Source organism: Dysidea avara, chromosome 8 (assembly GCF_963678975.1).
Source record: "Dysidea avara chromosome 8, odDysAvar1.4, whole genome shotgun sequence".
In the NCBI taxonomy this organism is placed as follows: Eukaryota; Metazoa; Porifera; class Demospongiae; order Dictyoceratida; family Dysideidae; genus Dysidea; species Dysidea avara.
Window position 1 is genome coordinate 36,091,199 of NC_089279.1, and position 21,666 is coordinate 36,112,864.

Consider the following 21,666-nt stretch of genomic DNA (forward strand, 5'->3'; position numbering starts at 1 on the left):
AAACTGGTGCACAAATCATCATATAAAATTCAGCATTGCACTAACAATCAAATCAAAATAGGCCTAGGATTACATATAGCACAATTAAAATCTGTAGTCAGTCATTCAGTAAAATTTCCCTGCTTAACAGGGTAATCAGGAACAGCATTACCATTTGCTGTTAGCAGATTATCTGGCAAAAAATCGGTAGGGTAGGGAGCAGGTGGACTATCAGGAACAACAGGAATCTGAGTAATGGTAGCTGGTAGTTGAGTGGTGGGTGAGGTATCTGTTGGTGGTGGATAAGTATCAGTAGCAGAGTATGGAGGTGGTGGCTCAACAATAGTAGCAGTATCGTTAGCACGGTTATATGATGTGGTTGCTATCCTGGTATGTTGTACATGTCCTTTGTAATAACAGCCACAACTTGGTATACAACAGCAGAGTAAGATAGCAATACAGCAACAAACACATCCAATGAAGAAGAGAACTCCAAAGACAATACCAACAACAGCACCAACAGGTAGATCGTCAGCTAAAGGACACAACATTACAATGTATATATACACACTTTAGTACTATAGTGGCCACTTACTACAAGCAATGGCAATGTCTTCATAGTGGCTACAGTAATAGAATGCTCCACAATGTGACAATAAACAGTGTGTTAGCTTGTCCTCATGTCCATTACATTGTGTATAGCAAATAGCAACACGCAGGTTAGCTGGATTGACACTACAATGGAAACATTACATACTGGGTTGGTGTGACCATTACAGCACATGTACAACATGTGTACAACATGTAGGTATAGTAGTACACATGGAATGATGTCATTGGAAACAAGTTGTGTAGTAAACAGCTCAGTTGATGTTGTTTTCCATCATAGCTAAAAGTTTTTACAAAATTTACTATGAAAGTTTTGAAAATGATAATTTTGTGTCCCATCATACAGGTTATACCTGCACACTAGTAAAGAAAGACAGAAAAGTGTTTGACGATGTATGATCATGGTATTAATCTAACAGTTATGTGCAATCATTCACAACTTGACATTGAACTACACGCAGCAAAGATAATTATTCTAAAGTACCAAAAAAGCTGTCTGCATCAATTGACAACCTTTTAGCAAGATTTATTGTCATGGCATGATGGCTACAAATCAACATACGTAGCTATTGATTGTCCCTATTGTGTTAAATTGTACTAATTACAATTACTGTGGGGAAGGAGGCAGGCTGCCTTTATTTGACGTAAGGATTTTTCGTCTTAATGCACCTAGCTACCATAATACCACTCTTCCCTCCATCTACAGGCGGCATGAACAGGTTAAAAAGAGAGAGTATGGTGATTGGGTTTGTATAGTCAAAGAGACATCCTTTATCCCACTATAGTCTTTAACTACAGGGGGTATGGGAAGAGAGGCAACCGTTTTTATTGCAGACTTGCTGATCTATTGTCCAGCAGGAACACACTAACTCATAAATTGGCATGGGTTCGACACACACTATCTTTTTCATTGTTAAGATCTGCAACAATGTGGATCCGTACCATTTCTTATCGCTCTGCCAACGCTTCTCTAGAGATGGGCCTGGCTTCAGGTCCTAAGGACTTTTAAATTATCAGCTTTTGTCCAGTGCTTATGCTATCTGTGCTAGGGGTAGCTGTGAAAAAAATCATGATTACTGTATACATTATTGCAATTCCAACCTGTCTAAAAAGGAATGCTTGAATAGTCAAAGTATGTATCTTATGCACTTTTTTAAAGTTCTAGGTACTAAAGGCACATGACAGGTGTTTACCAACCTTGTTGACACTGTTACAGCTAAAGTATAATGTAGCCGAACAAGTTGACAACAACTATCTGGCTACCCTATGCATTCTATTAATAGATTTGTGACAAATTAATTTACTGCATTAATGTGTATATTAGCTACAATAGCTACATAAAGGCTGCACAATACACACAACACCAGTTCACTGACTCACTTGTTGCTGTAATCATATTTGTTTACACTACCGAGCCGCTTATATCCTAACTGACGGCAAGCCACATCTCCAGCATCATTATCAAATCCATCATCACACACTGTACCCCACGAACCATCTGACCTCTTAAACTCCAGTCTGCCAGAGTCCCCATCGCCATTAATCCTCAGATCACCATACACTGCAGATCATGTCTCATTTGAGCTAGCCTCGAAATTATAATCTGGTAATTGTGCTAACCTGCTAGGGCGGGAGCCACAAGAGCCAACAGTACGATGAAGTGAACCACAACCATCTTAACACCAATCGATATAGCTATCGGTAGTGTTAAAATCAGGTTATAAACAGTTTAATCAACACGTTGCACTATGACGTTGATTTTCGCCCTCGTGATCATCGATTTACAGTGCTTCAATTTTTTGCGAAATTTGCAACTTTGCTATTATAGTTTCAGGGGCGGATCCAGGGGGGGTTCCAGGGGGGTTTCCAAGGGTTCCATGGAACCCCCCTTTTGAAAGAGCCTCTCTTACTCGAGATACTCTAGTAGAGCAGTCACAGTAGTCTTTTGAGGAGCAGTGTAGCAAGTTATGTATCTAGATATAAATAAGGAAATATCATAGTATAGTTGGTAAGGGTATCTATGGTGAGGGGTAGCTGTTCTCAGTAGGTGATGACTTTTTTTTTTTGGTCTTCAACTTACAGCTAGGCTGAAGTTGCAATTCCAAAAATGGAACCCCCCTTTTTAATAGTCTGGATCCGCCCCTGAGTTTAGTTAGTGTACAATATACACTGTACTACGATCTGCGACCGCGGTCAAAGCTAAAGGTCAATGAACAAGGCCAATTTTTCACGAAGAACTACGGTCAAACTGTTTTCAACTGTTTTTCACCCAACATGATCAGTTGAAACCCACATTCCTTGTCAACACATTTGCACTAAGGAATAGCTAAGTCACTTCTACAGAAAGTGCATACTGGCTACATAGTTTACTCGTGCATGGATGTTCACTATATATGGTTAAGCATTATTTTGAATTAAGGTTTGCTTATTCAGTTATTGCACTGTAGCTATTTGATATATTTTGGCAGTTTATCACCTCAATTTGTTATGACTATCAAGGGCAGATCCAAGGGTGGAGGGAGTTGGATGAAATTTTGGTAAAAAGTTTCCAAATTTTCTGTTACATGTACGCTATACACTGAAATTTAAGGGATCTGCATGGGGCCACTATCCCCCAGAAAATTTAGTATTCTGTGATTGAACCTATAGTAATAATTTTCACCAAAAAGCCTTAAGCTGACATTTAAAACATATGTTAGGAATTTATTGATATACAGTAGACTGCTTGTGCCTGCTTCTGCTGATGCAGTATTAGGAGCAAGCCAAACAACAAAGAGGTGGAGTTTGAAGGACATGCATATGAATGCCATTCTGGGGGTCTGCATGGGGGAATTCTCCCTGGTTCAGAGATATAGGTTGCTATAATAAGAGCAGGGTACAATTTTGAAAACATTTCAAGAATTTTCTTGCAATTGAAGGTATTGAGAATAGCTTAACTCCATGTATCAACAAGTAGATTTGCACTATAAAGTTTGTGATTTGATCATTAAATATTTAAGGTGTCAAATGCAGCCATATGGGTAAGTTTCTACAAATATGCCTGCATAATAGGCTAAATGTTATGCCAGTATAATGCTAGATGGTATTCCTATTTCTGGTCTTTTAAAAATTGGATGAGGGCTGGAGGGTTTAGACATATGCCTTTATTTACATGCAAATTTTACTTCAGCTAATAAATCTTGTATCAATAAAATACTGAGGATGCAGGTAATTATTCTAGGGCTGTTAGGGGGAACTCCCCCCCCCCCCCTAAAATCTCAAGATTGAAGTAACACCTAACAGTGAAAGAATCAAGCCAGTACCATTATTAAATTATGCCTGTCTGAATGCATAAGTCAGCCAGTCAGTGATCAAACAGCAGAAAAGATTCCACCTAAAATTTCTCACAATTTAATGGATGCATTTTGGGTCACACTGAACACACTTTGGGCTTGATTTTACCTACAATATACTGCCATGGAGCCATGAAGGTATTGTGAAGCTGGTTTTAGGGTGATATTTTTGACCAGAAAAGCCCAAATTCTCATGATCCATATTTTGTACTGTATGATAACTGAAATAAAACTCTTGAAATCTAAACGTGACATCTAAAACTATAACTAATATGTAGATGGTAACCTAAAACCTTAACTAAACTATATAGTATAGCGGCATAGTCCCCAAAATTGGCAATATTGTGCACTTTTCATAAAGCCATGAAACTTTCCACATAAATAATACTCCTCATGACATGTAATTTTAGATATAGTGCCATTACTGAGTTGACCTTTGATGACCATTTTTGTACAGAAAATTGATCATTTTTGTCTTTAACTCCCTGAGGCAGTAATTAACTTGCTAAAACATGGTACCAAACAAAAGATCTTGCTGATAGAAACAACTTGGTTTTTATTTGAAGTCAATAGGCGATTTCATTACAAAGTTATGATCATTTTTACTAGCTGCAAAATTTGATAAATTTACCTGCCCTCGAGGTGTGAATTACCTGTGGGCAGATAATTATGCATACATTTATCAAATTTTGCAGCTAATACAAATACTCATAATATAAGAATGAAATCGCCTATTGACTTCAAATAAAAACCAAGTTGTTTCTATCAGCAAGATCTTTTGTTTGGTATCATGTTTCAACAAGTTATTTACTGCCTCAGGAAGTTAAAGACAAAAATGATCAATTTTCTGTACAAAGATGGCAGTAAAGGTCACCAAAAGTCAAATCAGTGATGGCACTAAATCTAAAAATACATGTATTGAGGAGTACTATTTATGTGGAATGTTTCATGGCTTTATGAAAAAGTGCACAATTTTTTGGTTGTGCCGCTATAGCTACTAATAAAGAATCTAATATCTAAAACTACTAAAATACATTAATGATGGTAACTAAAACCAATTCAGCTACACCTACTAAAAGTCTAAAAGTAAAATGCAATACTAAAGCAACACTATTAAGTACACATACTGCAAGATCTGAAGTGTGAATGACGCGTTAATGATACAGATGGTATACAATGATGGGCAACACATTTTGTGACTGCATGTACGTATGATAGCATGACGGACTGCAACATGTGCAGTAGGAAACCTCACAAGATAGACTAAATAAATTCTGCATGTGCTAACAATTTGGTTGACATCAACCCACCTGAAGGATATTATTACAAGATCATGGTCACCCGTTACAATTTAGGTGGTTGCAAATATATGTTAATTCATACAAGCTAGTATTCATTTTATCCTAGTGTCATTTACCAGCCTTGAAATATTTAAAAGCAAATTGAATTTTCTTTCTGTTTTGTACTGTATACTTGGTCTTGAGCTTGTACAGTAATAACAATAATATATAAGCAAATAAATACAATGTATAGGTGCATTTGCACTAGTGTAGACTTCACCACTTTACCATGGCATATAAAGGCTACTACTACCACTAATGAACACAAATATACACACAAATAGTACATTGCTACTACTATAGCTGTCTAAAATATCGATATCTACAGGCCCGTAGCCTGTGGGGGGTTCTGAAGAACCGCCCTCTTGGAAAAAAGGTCCCCAATTTTAGTAAAAAGGTCTACAATTTTAGCAAAAAGGTCCATAATTTAACCAAAAAGGTCCACAATTTTAGTATACAAGTCCAAATTTTCAGGAGCAAAAGTCCATTAGCTACAGTTTACTAGATATCACTAATAAAAAGCTAAATTAAATGCTCCTAGTAACTCATTCAATGCTTGCATTAAATGCAATGCAAGATAGAGATACTCTAATAGAGCAGTCAACCACTCTAATAGAACAATAGCTCTAATAGAACAGTCACAATTACATTTTCTTTAAAAGCTACTTAATTTGCATTCTAAACTGAGCTTTCATTAAAATATATATAAGATTTTGGTAGACAAGTCCCTCCATGCAGAGCCCATGAATATAGCATACTTCATGCCTCGCTCCATGCAATGTGTCAATTTCATTGTTTAAGACACCCTTTGTTCTGCTCCACTGCCCCTGTTGATCTTGGCAGAGTATTTAATCTTTCCCATTCTTATTCACTGTGACATTCCAACATATTTTTATTAAGACACATGCATGTGCAGATGGTATAATTACAGTAGCAGTAGAGATATTTTCCCAGATATCATCCATACAGCTGGTCTTCAGCTTAACTTAAAAATTGTTATTATATTGACTGAAATGCCACCTTTTAGTATCCATTTTCAAAACATTTCCTGGGGGAACATGCCCCCAGACCTCCCTAGTTTCAGCATGCTTCACATGCTGGGTGCGTACACCATAACATGATCTAAATCATTTCATTTAAAAAGGTCCACTTTTCTTCTAAAAGAACCTACCCAGATAAAAGTCTGGCTACTGCCCTGATCTATACTATAAGTGAAAATTTTGGAAATTCCTGAAAGCATTTTGGGCAAACGTTTGACTATATTTAGACTCAGGCCTAGGTATATAAAGTAACAGCCTACTGAGATTGAATCTGGTACTGAAAAAGTGACATATATGTCACTTGGCTCTCAGTGCCATAAGCATTGTGTATCAACTTAAAAGACATCATAATACTAGCTGTCATGTAAGGGCACAGCCTGTAGCTTTTTTCATCTTAAAGAACAGGAAATTGTATCATGATCAATACTAAACAAATTTTGCTATTGTGTTTATATATATATATATATATATTCCGTAGTGAATGCACTTTACAATGTCATAGTTCAAACCATATATTATTGTAAATGTCCATATACAATTATAATGAAGAGAGGGCTTGTGTGGAAAGTGTCAGCCAGAGGGGGAAGGATGACTCACAGTGTGCGGAATACATGTACACCCAGCTATATATGCATATAGCATGCTCCAGTTAATTGGGACATCCTCCCCCAGGAAATAACTATCACAAAACTAATATTTAAACCAAATATGAAAAGGTTGAGACCTGGAAGAAATTCTATAACAAACTATTTTGGTGGGTGCAAGATCAGTTTGAAACAATTTAACAGAACTATACATGTACTGTACCCATGCTATTGCATGGATTTTATGACAATATGGACTGTCAAACAGAATAAACTAGCTAGGGCTGAAATGCAGGGGCGGATCTGGGATTTCAGAAGGGGGAGTGCTAACATGGACACTTATATATGTGGCAAGAAAGTTGATACAACTAGTGTGAGAAGCACACTCAACATGTGGAGCATGCTCTATCTAGGGGGGTCTGGGGGCATGCCCCCACAGAAAATTTTTGCAAATTTTGCCTACTGAGATTGAATTTGGTAGTAATTTTGAGTGAAAAATGATGTCACCCTTTAATGTGATACTATTATTCCCCTACAGTTTGTCAGCATAACTAAAGAGCACAGCCAGTAGCTAAATTCAATCTTAAAGAACTAGTAGTGGAAACATATGGGTATCAGCTGCACATGATCAATTCTAGTGTTCTGAAGTATAGCATAATTTACAGTCTCATGGCTCAAACTACACTAGTTGTCCAAACAGTAGAGAGGGTAAGTGTGAGTGGAGAGGATAAGTAGACTCACCAGTGTGTGGAGTGCATGTGCACTCAGCATGTATAGAATTCTCCAGCTAGGGGGCTCTGGTGGCATGCTCTCCTGGAAATTTTTGGAAAATGGCTATCACAAGATTGAATTTAGAAGCTATTTTTAACCATAGATAGTATATTCAACATACTGTAGAATATACTATCTATGTTTTAACCAAATGTGGGTACAAGATGAATGAGTTCAGTTGAAAGTAAAAACAAAACTATACACTGTTTCTTATTATTGGATTTTAAGAAAATATAGTGGCTTGTCAAAGAGAATAAAGAATGTATAGTTAATTGAATGTTAGGTCAAGGGGAATATATGAACACAGGATTGGATCTATTTCATATATATAACCACTGTTCTGTGGTGCAGGTTGCTATTTCAGTCTACCTTATATAATGATGGATCCATCCATCACCATAATTGTTTTACAACTATTCTACAAATACAACTAGTTTTTGGCCACAACTAGCCCCTTTTTAACACACAATCATGACAACGTAAATGCTGCAGTATCATTTAAAGTTGAGTTTCAAGGAATTTGATAGTGCAAACTCCAGAAGCTGCCAGATTTAGAATGGGATTTGATCAAGTAAGGGAAACAAAACGAACAGCTCTCAGATGTTGCGGCCTTATGAACTTTAAAAATGCTAAGAAACTCACTATTATAATAAAAGTGACTATTGTTTTACTTGCAAGAGAAGCATTTCAACCTAAGAATCAAGTTTGTAGCAGAGCCTAAAAACTGACAGAAAAAGCTGTTTTCAGAATAGATTTCAATTAATAATACAATTTAGTACATCAAAAGTATAAACCTTTCTAAAGTGATAGGTATATAGCAGGATGTTTGGTACAATGGTGAGGGTAGCAGTGCACAGGTCTAGAAGAATAGGTTTAATTTCAGCTTGCACTCTGGTAACTTCTATAGTTTTAATAATGGATGTTCTATTAGAGTAGTTGACTGTTCTATTAGAGTATTTCGATTTTAGCAGCTTATAAAGTAACACTTACACCAAAAGTATAATTTTGAACCCCTCTTAGTAATTCTTGGATAAGATTAGCTATTCCCCTTGCTCTTTCCATCTTTTCATTGCCCATAGCTACATGTGTATAAAATGTAACTGCATATGTACTACAGGTTCTAAAAGCTTCCTGGCTTGCTCATTGTAAAATTTTGGAGGGGGGGGGGGGGTGCTTCGGCCCCCCAAGCACCCCCCTAAATCCGCCCTTGGAAACTATCATGGTTTTTTAGCATTTGAGTACTCTCTAAGCTAACAATCAAGTATTCACCAATACTAGCTACTTGTAGTCATACCCATTTGACAATGTTTTATAAATAATTGAAGCTTTTTAATTATAGCTTATACTAATAATTTATAGCTTATTCAGGTAACAACAATGATATGATACACACACTGTATTATGTGTACAGTACTGATGGTAGTGTTTCTGAAATTATACCAATTAAACTCTATAACCTTCATTATGTCACTCCCTGATGGCAAATGCATCATGTGAGCTGGGTCATGTGAACTTAACAAGTACTTGAGTACCAATGTCACTATCTGAGTACACCAAAATTCTTAATGAGTACTGAAATGTTTGCAGTATGTTTCACCCCTAGAATAAACAGTGTTGTATGATTAGACTGAATTGTATAAGGTCATATAGTGGATCAAAAAAAAAAAATTTTTTTGAAAACGCAGGACATGCATAGTGTACATAACTTCAGCTTCACACATAAAATTATAGCTACTTTTCAATAGTGTAAGCTGCTATTTCAATCAACTATGACCCCCATCACTATATTTTACAACTGCATGGTTCAAAGTTGTTTAAATGGTTTGACTCTTTTGGCTGAAAGCTATCACATAGCTACACATTTTCTCTAGCTAAAGTCTATGATTCAGAAATGCAGAACAATTTATCGGGTACAGTATAGTGTTAGTACATAATAACACACTCAAAATCTGACTATAAAATAAGTGCTAAAGATAGAATTTTGTGTTTTAGACTTCAAGAAGTGGATGTACCACCTACATAAGTTGAACAGTTGAACATATCCTGAAATGTGGATATGTGCACCTTGGCTATCAGGATATTTGCCTATATGGTCCCATTTGCATTAAACACACATGCAATTAAGCCTTGAGATCAGGACAACTTTCCAATAAGGACACTTTAGTGGAGTCCTAAGGTGTCCAGAATACTTGTATTACTGTCCATTATAGATAGCCTCTAGCTATATTTTATACAGTGAAAGAAAGAACAGCTAGGCTCACATATATGTATGACTGTGCCTATATACTTTCACCGATATTTACATTCAGTAAATAGATCATGACATGCCCTTTGTACTGAAGTTATGTCTGTTAGCATTGGTCACTTCTGTTCATAATGTATACCTTTTGCTATTTTGACTGAAACGGCCATCAAACCAAGTTCTTTAAGTTATTCCCCTACACTTGCATGTTGCTCTAGCCTTTAGGTAACCTTGCAATTTAGCATGCAAGAGAGACACTACACTACATTTCATAGAACACTGTATATATGTAATCCATGTGCAACATTACTGTACACTGTACAAACAGAATACATGAGTTGGTATGTATTTGTATAAAGCCAAGTTTGTATACTACATCTGTTACTAACCAAACACACTGTGTACCACACTATATATACCAGTGCTGTTGAATAAAGGAAAACATTAGTGGAGCAAATAGGTTTCAGCAAGAAAGACTTTTAAGTCAAATTTTGTTAATGTCAAACACTTTTTAAATAAACAATTACAGCAGATCATGCTTATATTGTGATGAATGTTCTAAATGGCTAGATTTGTGTATTCCACACACATCCAAATTGCAATTGCATCAATCTTTCAAAGTAGCTACAAAATTAATATGAATGTTTTTCATCCAGTGCTCTATGTTATGCATGCCGACAAGTTTTCAATCAATAGCTTAATTTCAATCTAAAAGTTATGAACTGTTGAATTTTGTGTGTGCATGCACAAATTGGTTACAGATAGACTGACATGTTTGAACCTTTTTATATATCATTAAAAAAGTGCAGATTGGGACAGTGCTGGCGATTGGTTCCAACAAATCCATAAAGAGTCGAGCTGTGAACAGGGTGCTGTGGTGCTTCAGCTGTATTGTGAGGAGTTGAGTTTTGTGTAAACTAATCAATGGTAAAAATATGTAACTGAAATCTTATCACTTTTAATGATTTCTTGTTTGCTGGTTTTGATTAACTTGTAAAGTCTGTCAAAACTTGCCTATTCTGTCACAGCTTGGCTATTTTAGCATGGAACTACTTTACATGTGCCCTATTCAAGGTCCAACAAGGCAGACAGTCAAGCTGATGTTGAACAAAGAACTTACACAGTTTACTTGTATCTGAATACCATTTAGTTAATGAGATTACGTTAATTTAACTACTACAAATTTACTTATTTGCTAAGCATAAAAGTATAGTGAACCTGTTTCCATTCTGGTCACTTTTGGGCCTGTCTTATTAAGGAGGTGGTTGCATTAAGCATGTTAATGTTGTTGTATACACAAATAACACAATTAAGGAGACTGTTACAATGGTCAGTTTAAATCAGTTGACCATATTATACAGTGATCCAATTAGACAGGTTTTGCTATTAAAAAGTATTGCACAATCACAAATGCAATAAAATACCTACAGTAAAGCAATCACAGAATGTGATCAAAAGAATCAGATGAAACTTGGTGCACGACTTTGTCTCATGAACTGCCTTTGTGCCAATTTTAAAAAAATTTGGTCAATATTTTAATAATTTCTCTGATTATTTAATATGGAATGACTGAAATACTAGAATCTCCTGAATTAATATCCCAATACTGACAGATCTAGAGGTCCAGCATATGGCAGGATGGTTGGCACAATGGTGAGATAGCAGTGCATAGGTTAAAAAATTTCAGCTTGAACACTATAAGAGTATACAATGGGGAGGGCAATAATAACTTTACAGTGCAAGGAATGGTACAATCGCAGTAAAGAGATAATTATCGATAACATTAGATTTTATATATTGCACTGATGGTCTGCTAGCAGCCGGAAAAAATTGAATTACATTAATACTTAATTAAAACTAGGGGTAGGAACAATGTTACACCAATTATAACAAGGACAAAGGGAATGATATGTGCATGAATTACTTGGATTTAAGTGTTCTGTAAAATGGTTCCACAAGTACTCATAAATTATTGATTTGGTTGTGTTGAAATGTAGTTCAGTGTTGATAGGGGGAAAAGCATTCCAAAGTCTAGGGAGGCGATTGAAATAGAAATCACAAATTTTAATATTTGATGAAATAATAGTGAAGCAACTTGTGAGCTGTAGCTGATCTTGTCCTACTATTAGAGAAGGCTACATAATTTTATAGTTTTATAGAAACAAATCATCCTGTGGAGAGTTCAACTACAAACAAGCCACCCTGTAGAAAGATCACTAGAAACTGTATAGAGTTCAGCTACAAACAGCTAGTTCAATAGTTGTAATGATGAATGTTCTATTAGAGTTTTAGCAGCTTAAAGTTAAGTCTTACTTATAGTAGTAGTAATGAACTATAGAAGACGTGGGGGTGAAAAGTAATGCAGGTAGGGATGAGAAGTGATTAATCAAGTTTTCTTGACCTTAATAGAGGGAGTCAAATCTTCAGCCAATATCAGCAATGGCTAGCTCAATTCTCTGGTACTGGGTACATTGGCCAATAGGAACCGGGGCCCAGAATTTCTCAGCGATACTGCACAGCTGTTGTAATACTGTATATACATGATACACTCCACCATACATACACACAATAAATTATAGGATATATAAATAACATACTTATAGTAAATAACAGTTAGCAACAATTACAGCGAAATTTAGGTTTTTCAATCAAGCTATCTGTGTCACACGGGGACTCAGAGTTAGTGGAAAGAATCTTTTCATATGGTGTGTGACAGCAGTGATACCACGGACATGTCTGTACTGTACAGCAGAGTAGTAAAGTTATGACTAATGCTACCAGACAAAATGTCACAAAAGCACAGACAATGCTGATCCACATCATATATTCGGTTTCTCCGTCATCATCTAGTATAAATCTGATGATAAAACATCACAAGGTGAATGGTTATTACTCACAGCAGGTAACACCGAAGTCACGTGAATGATTACAACAGTATGGCTTATCATTGCCATTACAGAATGTAATAGTACAGTTTAGCAAGCTCTTTTCATTTCCATTACAGGATATGTATGAGATCATGATGGGAATACTTGTGGAGGAAAACCTATCATGAACATACACAGTCAGGTATATAAGATTACGATTACTGACAAGTGTGGAACTATATCTACTCAGGCCTAATATGATTGCAATTACAGTTACCTTATTATTGTCATTTGCAAAACAGACAGGATGTGGAATTAGCTATATAGGGTATACAGCTATAGCTGGCTACTAATAACGCTACATCATTTTTCACTGGACTTAGTTGAAGGTATGATGGTGGGCAGTAAATATTGTAGCCCAGTGGCTAAAAAAACAACTATTTTTACAACTAGCCTGCCTAACTTGAGACCGGGGCTTTCACATACTGAGTAGTTTTGTGCTGTATATTGCAATGATTATCCAAACAGTTAAAGTAAAGAGAGAGCTTGTGTGACAAAGTGCCAGTAAAGAGGAATGCTGTAGGAACTTCTGGGGATCTAGGGCACACTCCTGGGAACATTTTGAAATGTAAGTATGCCAAGATTGAAGCTGGAAGCTATTTTAGAGAAATGATTGAGATCTGGAAGTAATTAGCAAGCTGAAGGGACAAAATATAAACAAACAACTGTGTATATAATATAATTACGTACAAGCAAGCAAGCAAGCCTTGTTTTAGGTTTTTTATTTTATATATAATGGACTGTAAGAAAGAGAATTAAAAGTAGTTGGATTGTAAGAGTAGACCACGAAATGGAAAGTTTTGAAAATGGTCATCTCAAGTTTGGATCTTGAGGCACTTTTAGTCAAATCCCTGTGGTAAATTATAACACAGTCAAGATGTACAACACATAAGCAATTAAGTATACATAACTAGTTTATACTTTTCTGTGGTACAGCTGGCTATTTTTGTCTACCAACTAGCTATAGCCCAATCACCATTTACAACTAGATCATTACAACTAGCTTTTTGGCCATCCTTTTTTTAGCCCCTGTGTTGTACCCTGATAACATGTTTCTATTGGATACAAGTGACACCGTAAACTATGACATTATAGTGTATGCCATATTTGGTGTTTGTATGTATGTATGTATGTATGTATGTACAGTGTGTGAGTGTGTGTGCGTATGTGTCATTACTGAACATGACCCTCTCCCCTTGTATGTAATAAATAAAACAATGTTGTGCATTGCATGTACTTTGTTAAATGGAATGGACAAATAATTGCCTTAGAAGTACAGCATGCCTCCCTCCAAAAATACAGGCAAAACTTTAAAAAAAGATTGAGATATTCTAATAGAGCAGTCAGTCAAATACTCTAATAGAACAGTCACCATACTGTATTAATAATCCTCCACAGTCACTGAGTATATATGCAGTACCATCCCATTGGGCACATTTAACCTGCTAGGAATTTTGTAGATAGCTACAGATTTTTGCAATTGAATTCATCATCTTTGTAATTGACTTTGTCTCGTTTGCAGTAGAGTTCCTCGCATTTGCAGTAGAATTTGTCCCATTTGCAATTGAATTCATCATTTTGCATTAGAATTCATCACACAAGAATTCATCATAATTACATTGACTCCAATAAACCAGCCGCTCATCACAAGATGGATCATGAAGAATACCACTTGAGACACTACAGAGTAACTGGAGCTGGTTATACGTGAAGCCATTGAGTTTGTTTGTTCACGAGTGACCACACCCATCACCAATGGCATAGCACAACTGTGTAGCACAATTCTGTAGCACAATTGCGAATGCTATTGAAGAAGCTGTAGCTATAGAAGAATTATTGCCTTACAACAGAAACAAAGGCACAGTTAGTATCTGGCCGATTATGCCAGCATAATTTAAAGTATCAAGCTTTATGCCAGAATAACAGAGACAATTTTCAAAAAAATGTGTAACAATTCATATTAAAAACAGATAATACAACTAACTTATTATTGTTTCTTTGCAGAAATAAATTCGGGATACTCTAATAGAACAGTCTCTTACTCTATTTTATTTATTTATCCTTATTTGCTTTACAGCATACATACAACAAGATATCCGGTGATTGGCAAGTTCTAAAGTACGCTGAAGATCCACTGGAGTAAGTAACATTACCTTTCAGGCTGCTCAAAAACATAATAGGTAAACATTCGAGCATGCATGCACGTCTAGACTGAATAACAGTTGATTGTTTCAGTTTAATGTCAAGGTTTAACCCAAGACTCTCTTAGGCAATAAAGCTACAGTTGTACAATCTTGGTTCTATGGGACTTATGGAGGCAGCCATGCATATGCATTAGAAACCTAACACACTCAGAAAGATTACCTTTTATTTAACATATAACCATCATCATATTTCATTTGTCTACATGCTACATGTGCTGTTTTCTTATGAACATCACTATCCCCAGAAAAATCACATATTGTTCCCCACGTGTTGTTCACACCCTGAATTTCCAGTCTACCAGACATTACATCCTTGTCACCATCACCAATACGTAAGTCACCATATTCTAAACAGCAACCACAAAAAATTAAATCATATAATTACAACACTATTACTTGTATACAGCTATTGTAGTTCTATAAGTCATAGCAGCAAGACCCCACATGCATGATGCATATTATATCAAAGATACCCACAGTTGCAGCACATTTATAAACTTTGCATTTCAAATACAATTTTTTCTGCTTTAGCTTATAACCTTATGCAATATAATTGGTACATTTTCTGGTATGGTATAGCAAGCTAATATCTATGTAGCTACCTAAGTGTATATACTTTCAGAAGCACTTTAAATTCTTGATTCTAGCTAATGGCACATATTCGTTTATTAAAAATGCATAATTAAGAAATACGGCACAGAGGGCATTGCATAATTAGTGTTTTGTTGTCAAGGTGTAGTTGACAGTGTTTTTTGTGTAGTTAATAGTGTTTTGCTTGTACTGGACAGCAGTTTTGAACAAGGTTATAATTAGAACACCAGCTGACTAATTGGGCAAGTAGCAGCTCACGCTTAGCTTAACCAACCAGCAGCTCACGCTGTGGTTAAGCTTGTTTGCATGTTAGTGGTTTTATCATTCACTAAACATATTGCGTAACAATACAGGAATTTAGTTTTAAGGTTTGTGTACTAGCTGGTCATAAGTTGTTTGACAAGTGATACTGAAGAATTACCATCAAACAACTTGTTACCATGGGTCAATGAAAAAGATGTGCCTGGTGCTAGTTTTTGTGGAAGAGACCCATCCACTTTAACCATTTCACAACTCAAGCACTGGTTACAACGCCGGCAAGCCTCTCTTAAGGGAAAAAAACCTGATCTTGTTGCTAGGTTAGATGAAAACTACTTGGTATATAGCTAACACATTGTGTCACAAATCACAGGGTAACAGCTTACATCAGAAATGGGTGGGATAAGGATGTTGTGAACCCTGGAAGTTGTCAAGGTGCTACTGTTAGTTTTTCATCACTGCTTCCAGAAGATATAGCTGGAAGAGGCTTAAAGATATTTATTCAGGAAGAATGCCAGAAGATGTTTTTGTGTTCACCAATGCACAAATGATCAGTTATTTCGTGGAGAGAACTCTTGCAGATGGTGAACCAGCCAATGATGTGAAAGCATTGAATAATTCTGCTATGAGTCTGTTTAGGTGTGGGCACATCCAAGATATCCTGATATCTCAGGCTAACGGTTTTTTGAACTTACATACCAAGTGCATGCCAGAGATGAAAAAGGACAAGATGTACAAGCTGTTCTTGCATTTAGATCCTGATATACTTGCTATATAGTAGGTGCTGAGTGTGGATGTCCTGCTGGTAAAGGACCACATGCTAGCTGTAAACATATTGGTGCTCTGTGTTATGCTCTAGAAGAGTTTAGCAGGTTTGGTAAGATCCCTGGTTTCTTAACCTGTACAGACCAGCTTCAGTGTTGGGGTATACCACGAGAAAAGAAGTTGGATATCATACCGGTTTCAGGTCTTTCATTAAGAAAGTGCGAGCTAATGAAGGAAAATTGCAATAAAAAATCCAGGAGTGTATTTGATCCTCGACCACTAGAGTACTGCACAATGGACAGAAAAGCTCTTGAAGAGTTTAGATGTGGTTTGCTGTCATTTGGTGAACCAAGCGCTTTCCTAGACATCCTTCTTCCACCTGAAAAGAAAATTAAGCATGACCACACATATTCGTTACCACCTCAAAGTGAACATGAAACAACTGGGCACTATTACCATCCATTGAAGAGAGTTCTACTTTTGAAGATGATGAATTGCCTATAGTTCAAAGTGATGAAATGACCCTACAATGCCTTCTTGTTAAGCTTAACCTAAGAGTTACTCCTCATGAAAGACAAAGGGTAGAATTGGAAACAAGGAGTCAATCTTTGTAACCAGAATGGCACTACTTACGCTACAAGCGGATAACAGGCTCTAAATGTGGAAGAATCCTGATTCAGAAGAAAAAAACAGTTGCACTGATTACATATTGTCTCTACCCCAAACCATTAGATCCCTTACCTGCACCAATGCTTTGGGGACAGCATCATGAGTCCATTGCTATACAAAAGTACATTGCATCCAAAAATCAAGTGACTGTTAAAAAATGTAGCTTTATTATCCATCCAAGACATGGTTGGCTTGGGGCATCACCTGATGATCATGTAGTTGACAGGCTGTGTAGTGAAGCAGAAGGAATTTTAGAAATAAAATGCCCATTCTCCAAGTGGGATGTTACACCATTAGAGGCTTGCCAAGATATCAACTTCTATTGCGAAGCTAAAAATTCTGCAGTTACCTTAAAGAAAAACCATGCCTACTATCATCAAGTTCAACTACAGTTGTATGTTGGGTCAGATCTATACAAATGGTGTGATTTTTGTGTGTATACCACCAAAGGAATGTCAATAGAGCGAATTCTACCAGATCCAGCATTGCAATGTGACAGCATTTCAAAACTTGAGTCATTCTTTGACAATTATTTACTACTAGAAATTGTATGCCCTAAATACAAGCCTAACTATGTTATATAATGTTCACCCTGTATGTATGTACTGCAATAGAGTTAGAGTGATTTATTTGGGTGTACACAGTGGGACATCCATTATTCAATCACAAATAAGTGGATTGGGGAATTGTATTCATTCATGCACATGCAGAACTCTACTTTAATAGAACATACAATAGTTGTCAAAATACTCTAATAGAACAGTCATTCGTACTATGCATAATTGAGAGTTTAGACAATCAAAGACCTACTGTATGTATGTGTAATGGTGAATACCACCTGTAGTGGATAGCTACTTACTATTGTATGTTATTATGTATAATTTTTGTTTGATATATACATTGATTACTTACACAGTGGTGGATTAAAGTTGGTGAGTACTGCGCAAACAAAAAACACTTGATTTGCTGTGTCTCTAAAAGATGTTGGAAGAGCCCTATCAAATATGTGAAAATTTTTTAATTGTTCCATGGCTCATTCCACGTGAATGCGCAATGAAGCAATTCGCCTAGTCTCAACCAGCTCTGAATTACTTAGCTGTTCCTTTCCTTTCATAAAGGGAGGAATGTTTAATTTGACCCCAATTAAAGCCAAATCTTCTGCAATATCAAAGCCCCTATCAGCCATAATACTATCATTGCTTTCCAACAGTTGCAACAAACCAGACTTTCTGGTGAGTTCCTTGTCTGAGATACTTCCAGGATAAAGATCTGACACAAATGTCACTGCTCCAGATGGTGATATTCCTATCAAACCCTTGTAAGTATTATGGCTTTTATACTTGGAATATGTCAGTTGTTGTAATTCTGTGATGGCAGGTTGTTCAACAAAGATTTCTGTGGCATCCACAATAATTCTTGTGCAGGGATATTTCTCTTTAAAGGGTTTAGGCATATTAAGTGACACAAGCTCTTTTGGAGGCCAGAGTGGAATGTTTTTAAACTGAAAAAATAGAAAATTAATCCAGGTGTTGAAGATCCTGGAAACAGTAGGCTGTGATATACCAAACCGATTTGCTAAGTCTTGTTCAAATAAACCCAATTTTACACGTACTAATACAAGAAAAAATTCATTAAGTGGTGAAAGTGCTCGTAGTCTTCCTTTATTTGTCTTCTTATCATTCTCAGTAGATGTGCTACCCCAGTAGTTCAGTTTGTTAACACATGGACCCAAGAAATTAAAACAAACTATTAACAAGTGTAATGATGAAAATCCAGTGTAGAAATTAACTTTACTGTTATCATCCTGAATATTCTCCAGCTGAAAAAAAAGTTTTTGTGTAATGTTTGGCAAGCTTTCTCTGATTCTTGTAGTTTTCTGTTTGTTTCTGATAAGGTTTCCTCTAGTGTTTGAAGGTCTTGGCATGTTAGATCAGTGTTCACTCCAATGTCACTATATTTAACTTGTTTGGGTTTTACTGCATTCTTCTTTTTTGTAATTAATGGGTGGCAAACAATTGGTCTGCGTGGTGGTGGTACTGTGACTCTGGTTGGCAATTCTGGTAACTTCAAAGTTGGATATTCATTCTTGTGCAAGTGTCTTCTTTTTGCATTTTTAAAATGGTCACTGCAAATTCTGGTGGAAGTGTTAATGGGTAAGTCAGATCTACCTATTTTATGTACCCATACTTTCAGCCATTTTTTATTGTGCAGTGGTAAACCAAAATAGCTGATGTTGGTCTCACGGGTTGACCTGTTGCAGGAATAGCACAGGAATTAACCATAATTCTCTATAGGTATCCAGGAGCAGTATTATAAACTATATCTTCAGAAGAGTACTATGTCTTGCTACACAATAGCTACGCCAGTTAATATGTTCAGTGTGAGCCACTACACAAGTGACTTGCCAACAAATTAGTCGCTATGCCACTTGCCAACAAATTAGTCAGCTGGTGTTTTAATTACAACCTTGTTCAAAATTGCTGTCCAGTACAAGCAAAACACTACTAACTACACAAAAACACTGTCAACTACACCTTGACAACAAAACACTACTAACTACACAAAAACACTGTCAACTACACTTTGACAACAAAACACTACTAACTACACAAAAACACTGTCAACTACACCTTGACTGACAGCAAAACACTAATTACGCGATTTAACGCCCATGCCCTCTGTGCCATATTTTCTAATTACGCATTTTTAATAAATGAATATGTGCCATTGTAAAATATGTGCCATTGTATGCTGTGACGTCAGAGCTATACGGAAGAAATTTTGGGATCTTTACTATGCCATTCTGCAGATCAAGTCACCATTATTCCATTCAGCCCTCCATTGTTTTCTTTTCTTCTGAGCTTTATTGTGTATTCACTTTTTTTTTGCACAATCCTGTTTTGTCCTTGTAGTCAAGTGGTTTCATTGTTTTAGTAATGTCTTGTCTTGTGTTACTGTATGTATGTGTTTGTGGGGAACTCGTTTGCAGGCTTGACCTTGCAGATTCAAGCTGTTCAACTGTGTCCAAGGGACATGACATTTTAAACATAGTAACTTAGCTATACTTTTCTCATTATGCATCTATCAATGTCAACCCCCCCCTCCATACACACCGGGGTCCCCATATACGTGACCTACTGGGGATATGACATCTATACATCTTGCCCCACCCCTGGGGCTTTTTCATGGCGGCAGTTCGTTGAACCACTAGCTAAATACTGAAAATTCCCCGGCTCAGTATAGAAACTCCACTTTCGAGGTGGACATAGTGGACATAGTGTGGTTGTGACAAGCTACTTATCCCATAATATTCTTATAGAAGTCCTCTTCGGATATAACAGTATTCTCAATAACACAACTGGCATAGCCATCTATTGAATCACTTACCTGCGACTCCAGAGGACAAGGTCGTCATTATGAAAATAGCAGCAACGATACACTGTATACTTCTCTTGGTGAGATCCTACAATGTGTGCTTCTAACTGCCTTTGTGTAAAAACAAACAACTGAGGTGTTACCAAATCTCCATATATAGTATCTATGCCGGGACTGCGTGAGAGATTTCCAGGAAACTTAACGTGGGTGCCAGGGAATTTTGAGTTATGATGTAATCTTAATGGCCGCGCCGCGAGACTCCGCACTGCAACACTGGAGCTACCATGACTCTTAGACATGATGGCCGTACATATAGTGCAGATCATGGCCATATTTTAATGTAGCACTCACCTTTGGTGCTTCAGTAATGTTTTATTGTTGATGCTCCAGAAAGACCAACACAGAACATGAAAGGTGTCTGCATCTGAATGGGATTGTATACAATTTTGCATATATGGAACTAGTAGTTTTCCATGCAATACCATGAAATCCACTACCATCACACATGAAAGAGCCAAGTTGTTATCAAGTGCAATAATGAGTGCACATGTACTTAAGAAAATAATTATTTTGATTCGGGTGGTTGATGAGAAACAAGTATCTCATTGCAGTGGCCCTAATTTGATCAGGTAACTACAGGCAACCAATTTAATTTCATCTTTTTAAAGACTGTATCAGTCAGTATTTCCCTGTAGTGATCCCTGGGCAGTTCATTTATTGTGAGTTGGCTAAAGCTGACTTGGTGATTTTGAAGACTGGGTGCCACATGATGGCATCACTCTTATCATTCCAAGATCGTTCCCCTGCAGAGGTGTTGTGCTCCTCTCAGAGTGAGCTATCTTTCAGTACACTTGAGCAGGTCAAATGCATCATTAAGCAGATCAAATGTATCATTAAAATTGATCAAGTCGTTGATGTATTGAGTACTGCCCTTGCTGATATCAATGCAACACTGTCTAGTGCTATTTTTACAGGCCCCA

The 21,666-nt window shown here is 36.7% G+C and overlaps 2 protein-coding genes across 3 annotated transcripts; both read right to left on the minus strand.

The window, feature by feature from the left end:
• Positions 1-3: 3 nt before the first annotated feature.
• Positions 4-2,348, minus strand: LOC136265095 (uncharacterized). The gene is made up of 4 exons (XM_066059882.1): positions 2,209-2,348; positions 1,969-2,149; positions 575-714; positions 4-514 (listed from the first exon to the last, which is right to left on the minus strand). Exons 1-4 carry the CDS (start codon positions 2,261-2,263, stop codon positions 102-104), a joined length of 789 nt encoding a protein of 262 aa, XP_065915954.1. The 5' UTR covers positions 2,264-2,348; the 3' UTR covers positions 4-101.
• A 10,071-nt stretch (positions 2,349-12,419) lies between these two features.
• LOC136264599 (galectin-3-binding protein-like) lies at positions 12,420-20,847 on the minus strand. 2 transcript variants are annotated; one of them, XR_010705235.1, is made up of 4 exons: positions 19,942-20,005; positions 15,189-15,375; positions 12,795-12,943; positions 12,420-12,743 (listed from the first exon to the last, which is right to left on the minus strand). XR_010705235.1 is itself a non-coding variant. In XM_066059372.1 (4 exons), exons 1-4 carry the CDS (start codon positions 20,724-20,726, stop codon positions 12,511-12,513), a joined length of 597 nt encoding a protein of 198 aa, XP_065915444.1. In that variant the 5' UTR covers positions 20,727-20,847; the 3' UTR covers positions 12,420-12,510. The 2 variants fall into 2 exon arrangements, 1 of the variants encoding a protein (XP_065915444.1); XM_066059372.1 differs by lacking the exon at positions 19,942-20,005 and adding an exon at positions 20,699-20,847.
• Between the last annotated feature and the right edge of the window lie 819 nt (positions 20,848-21,666).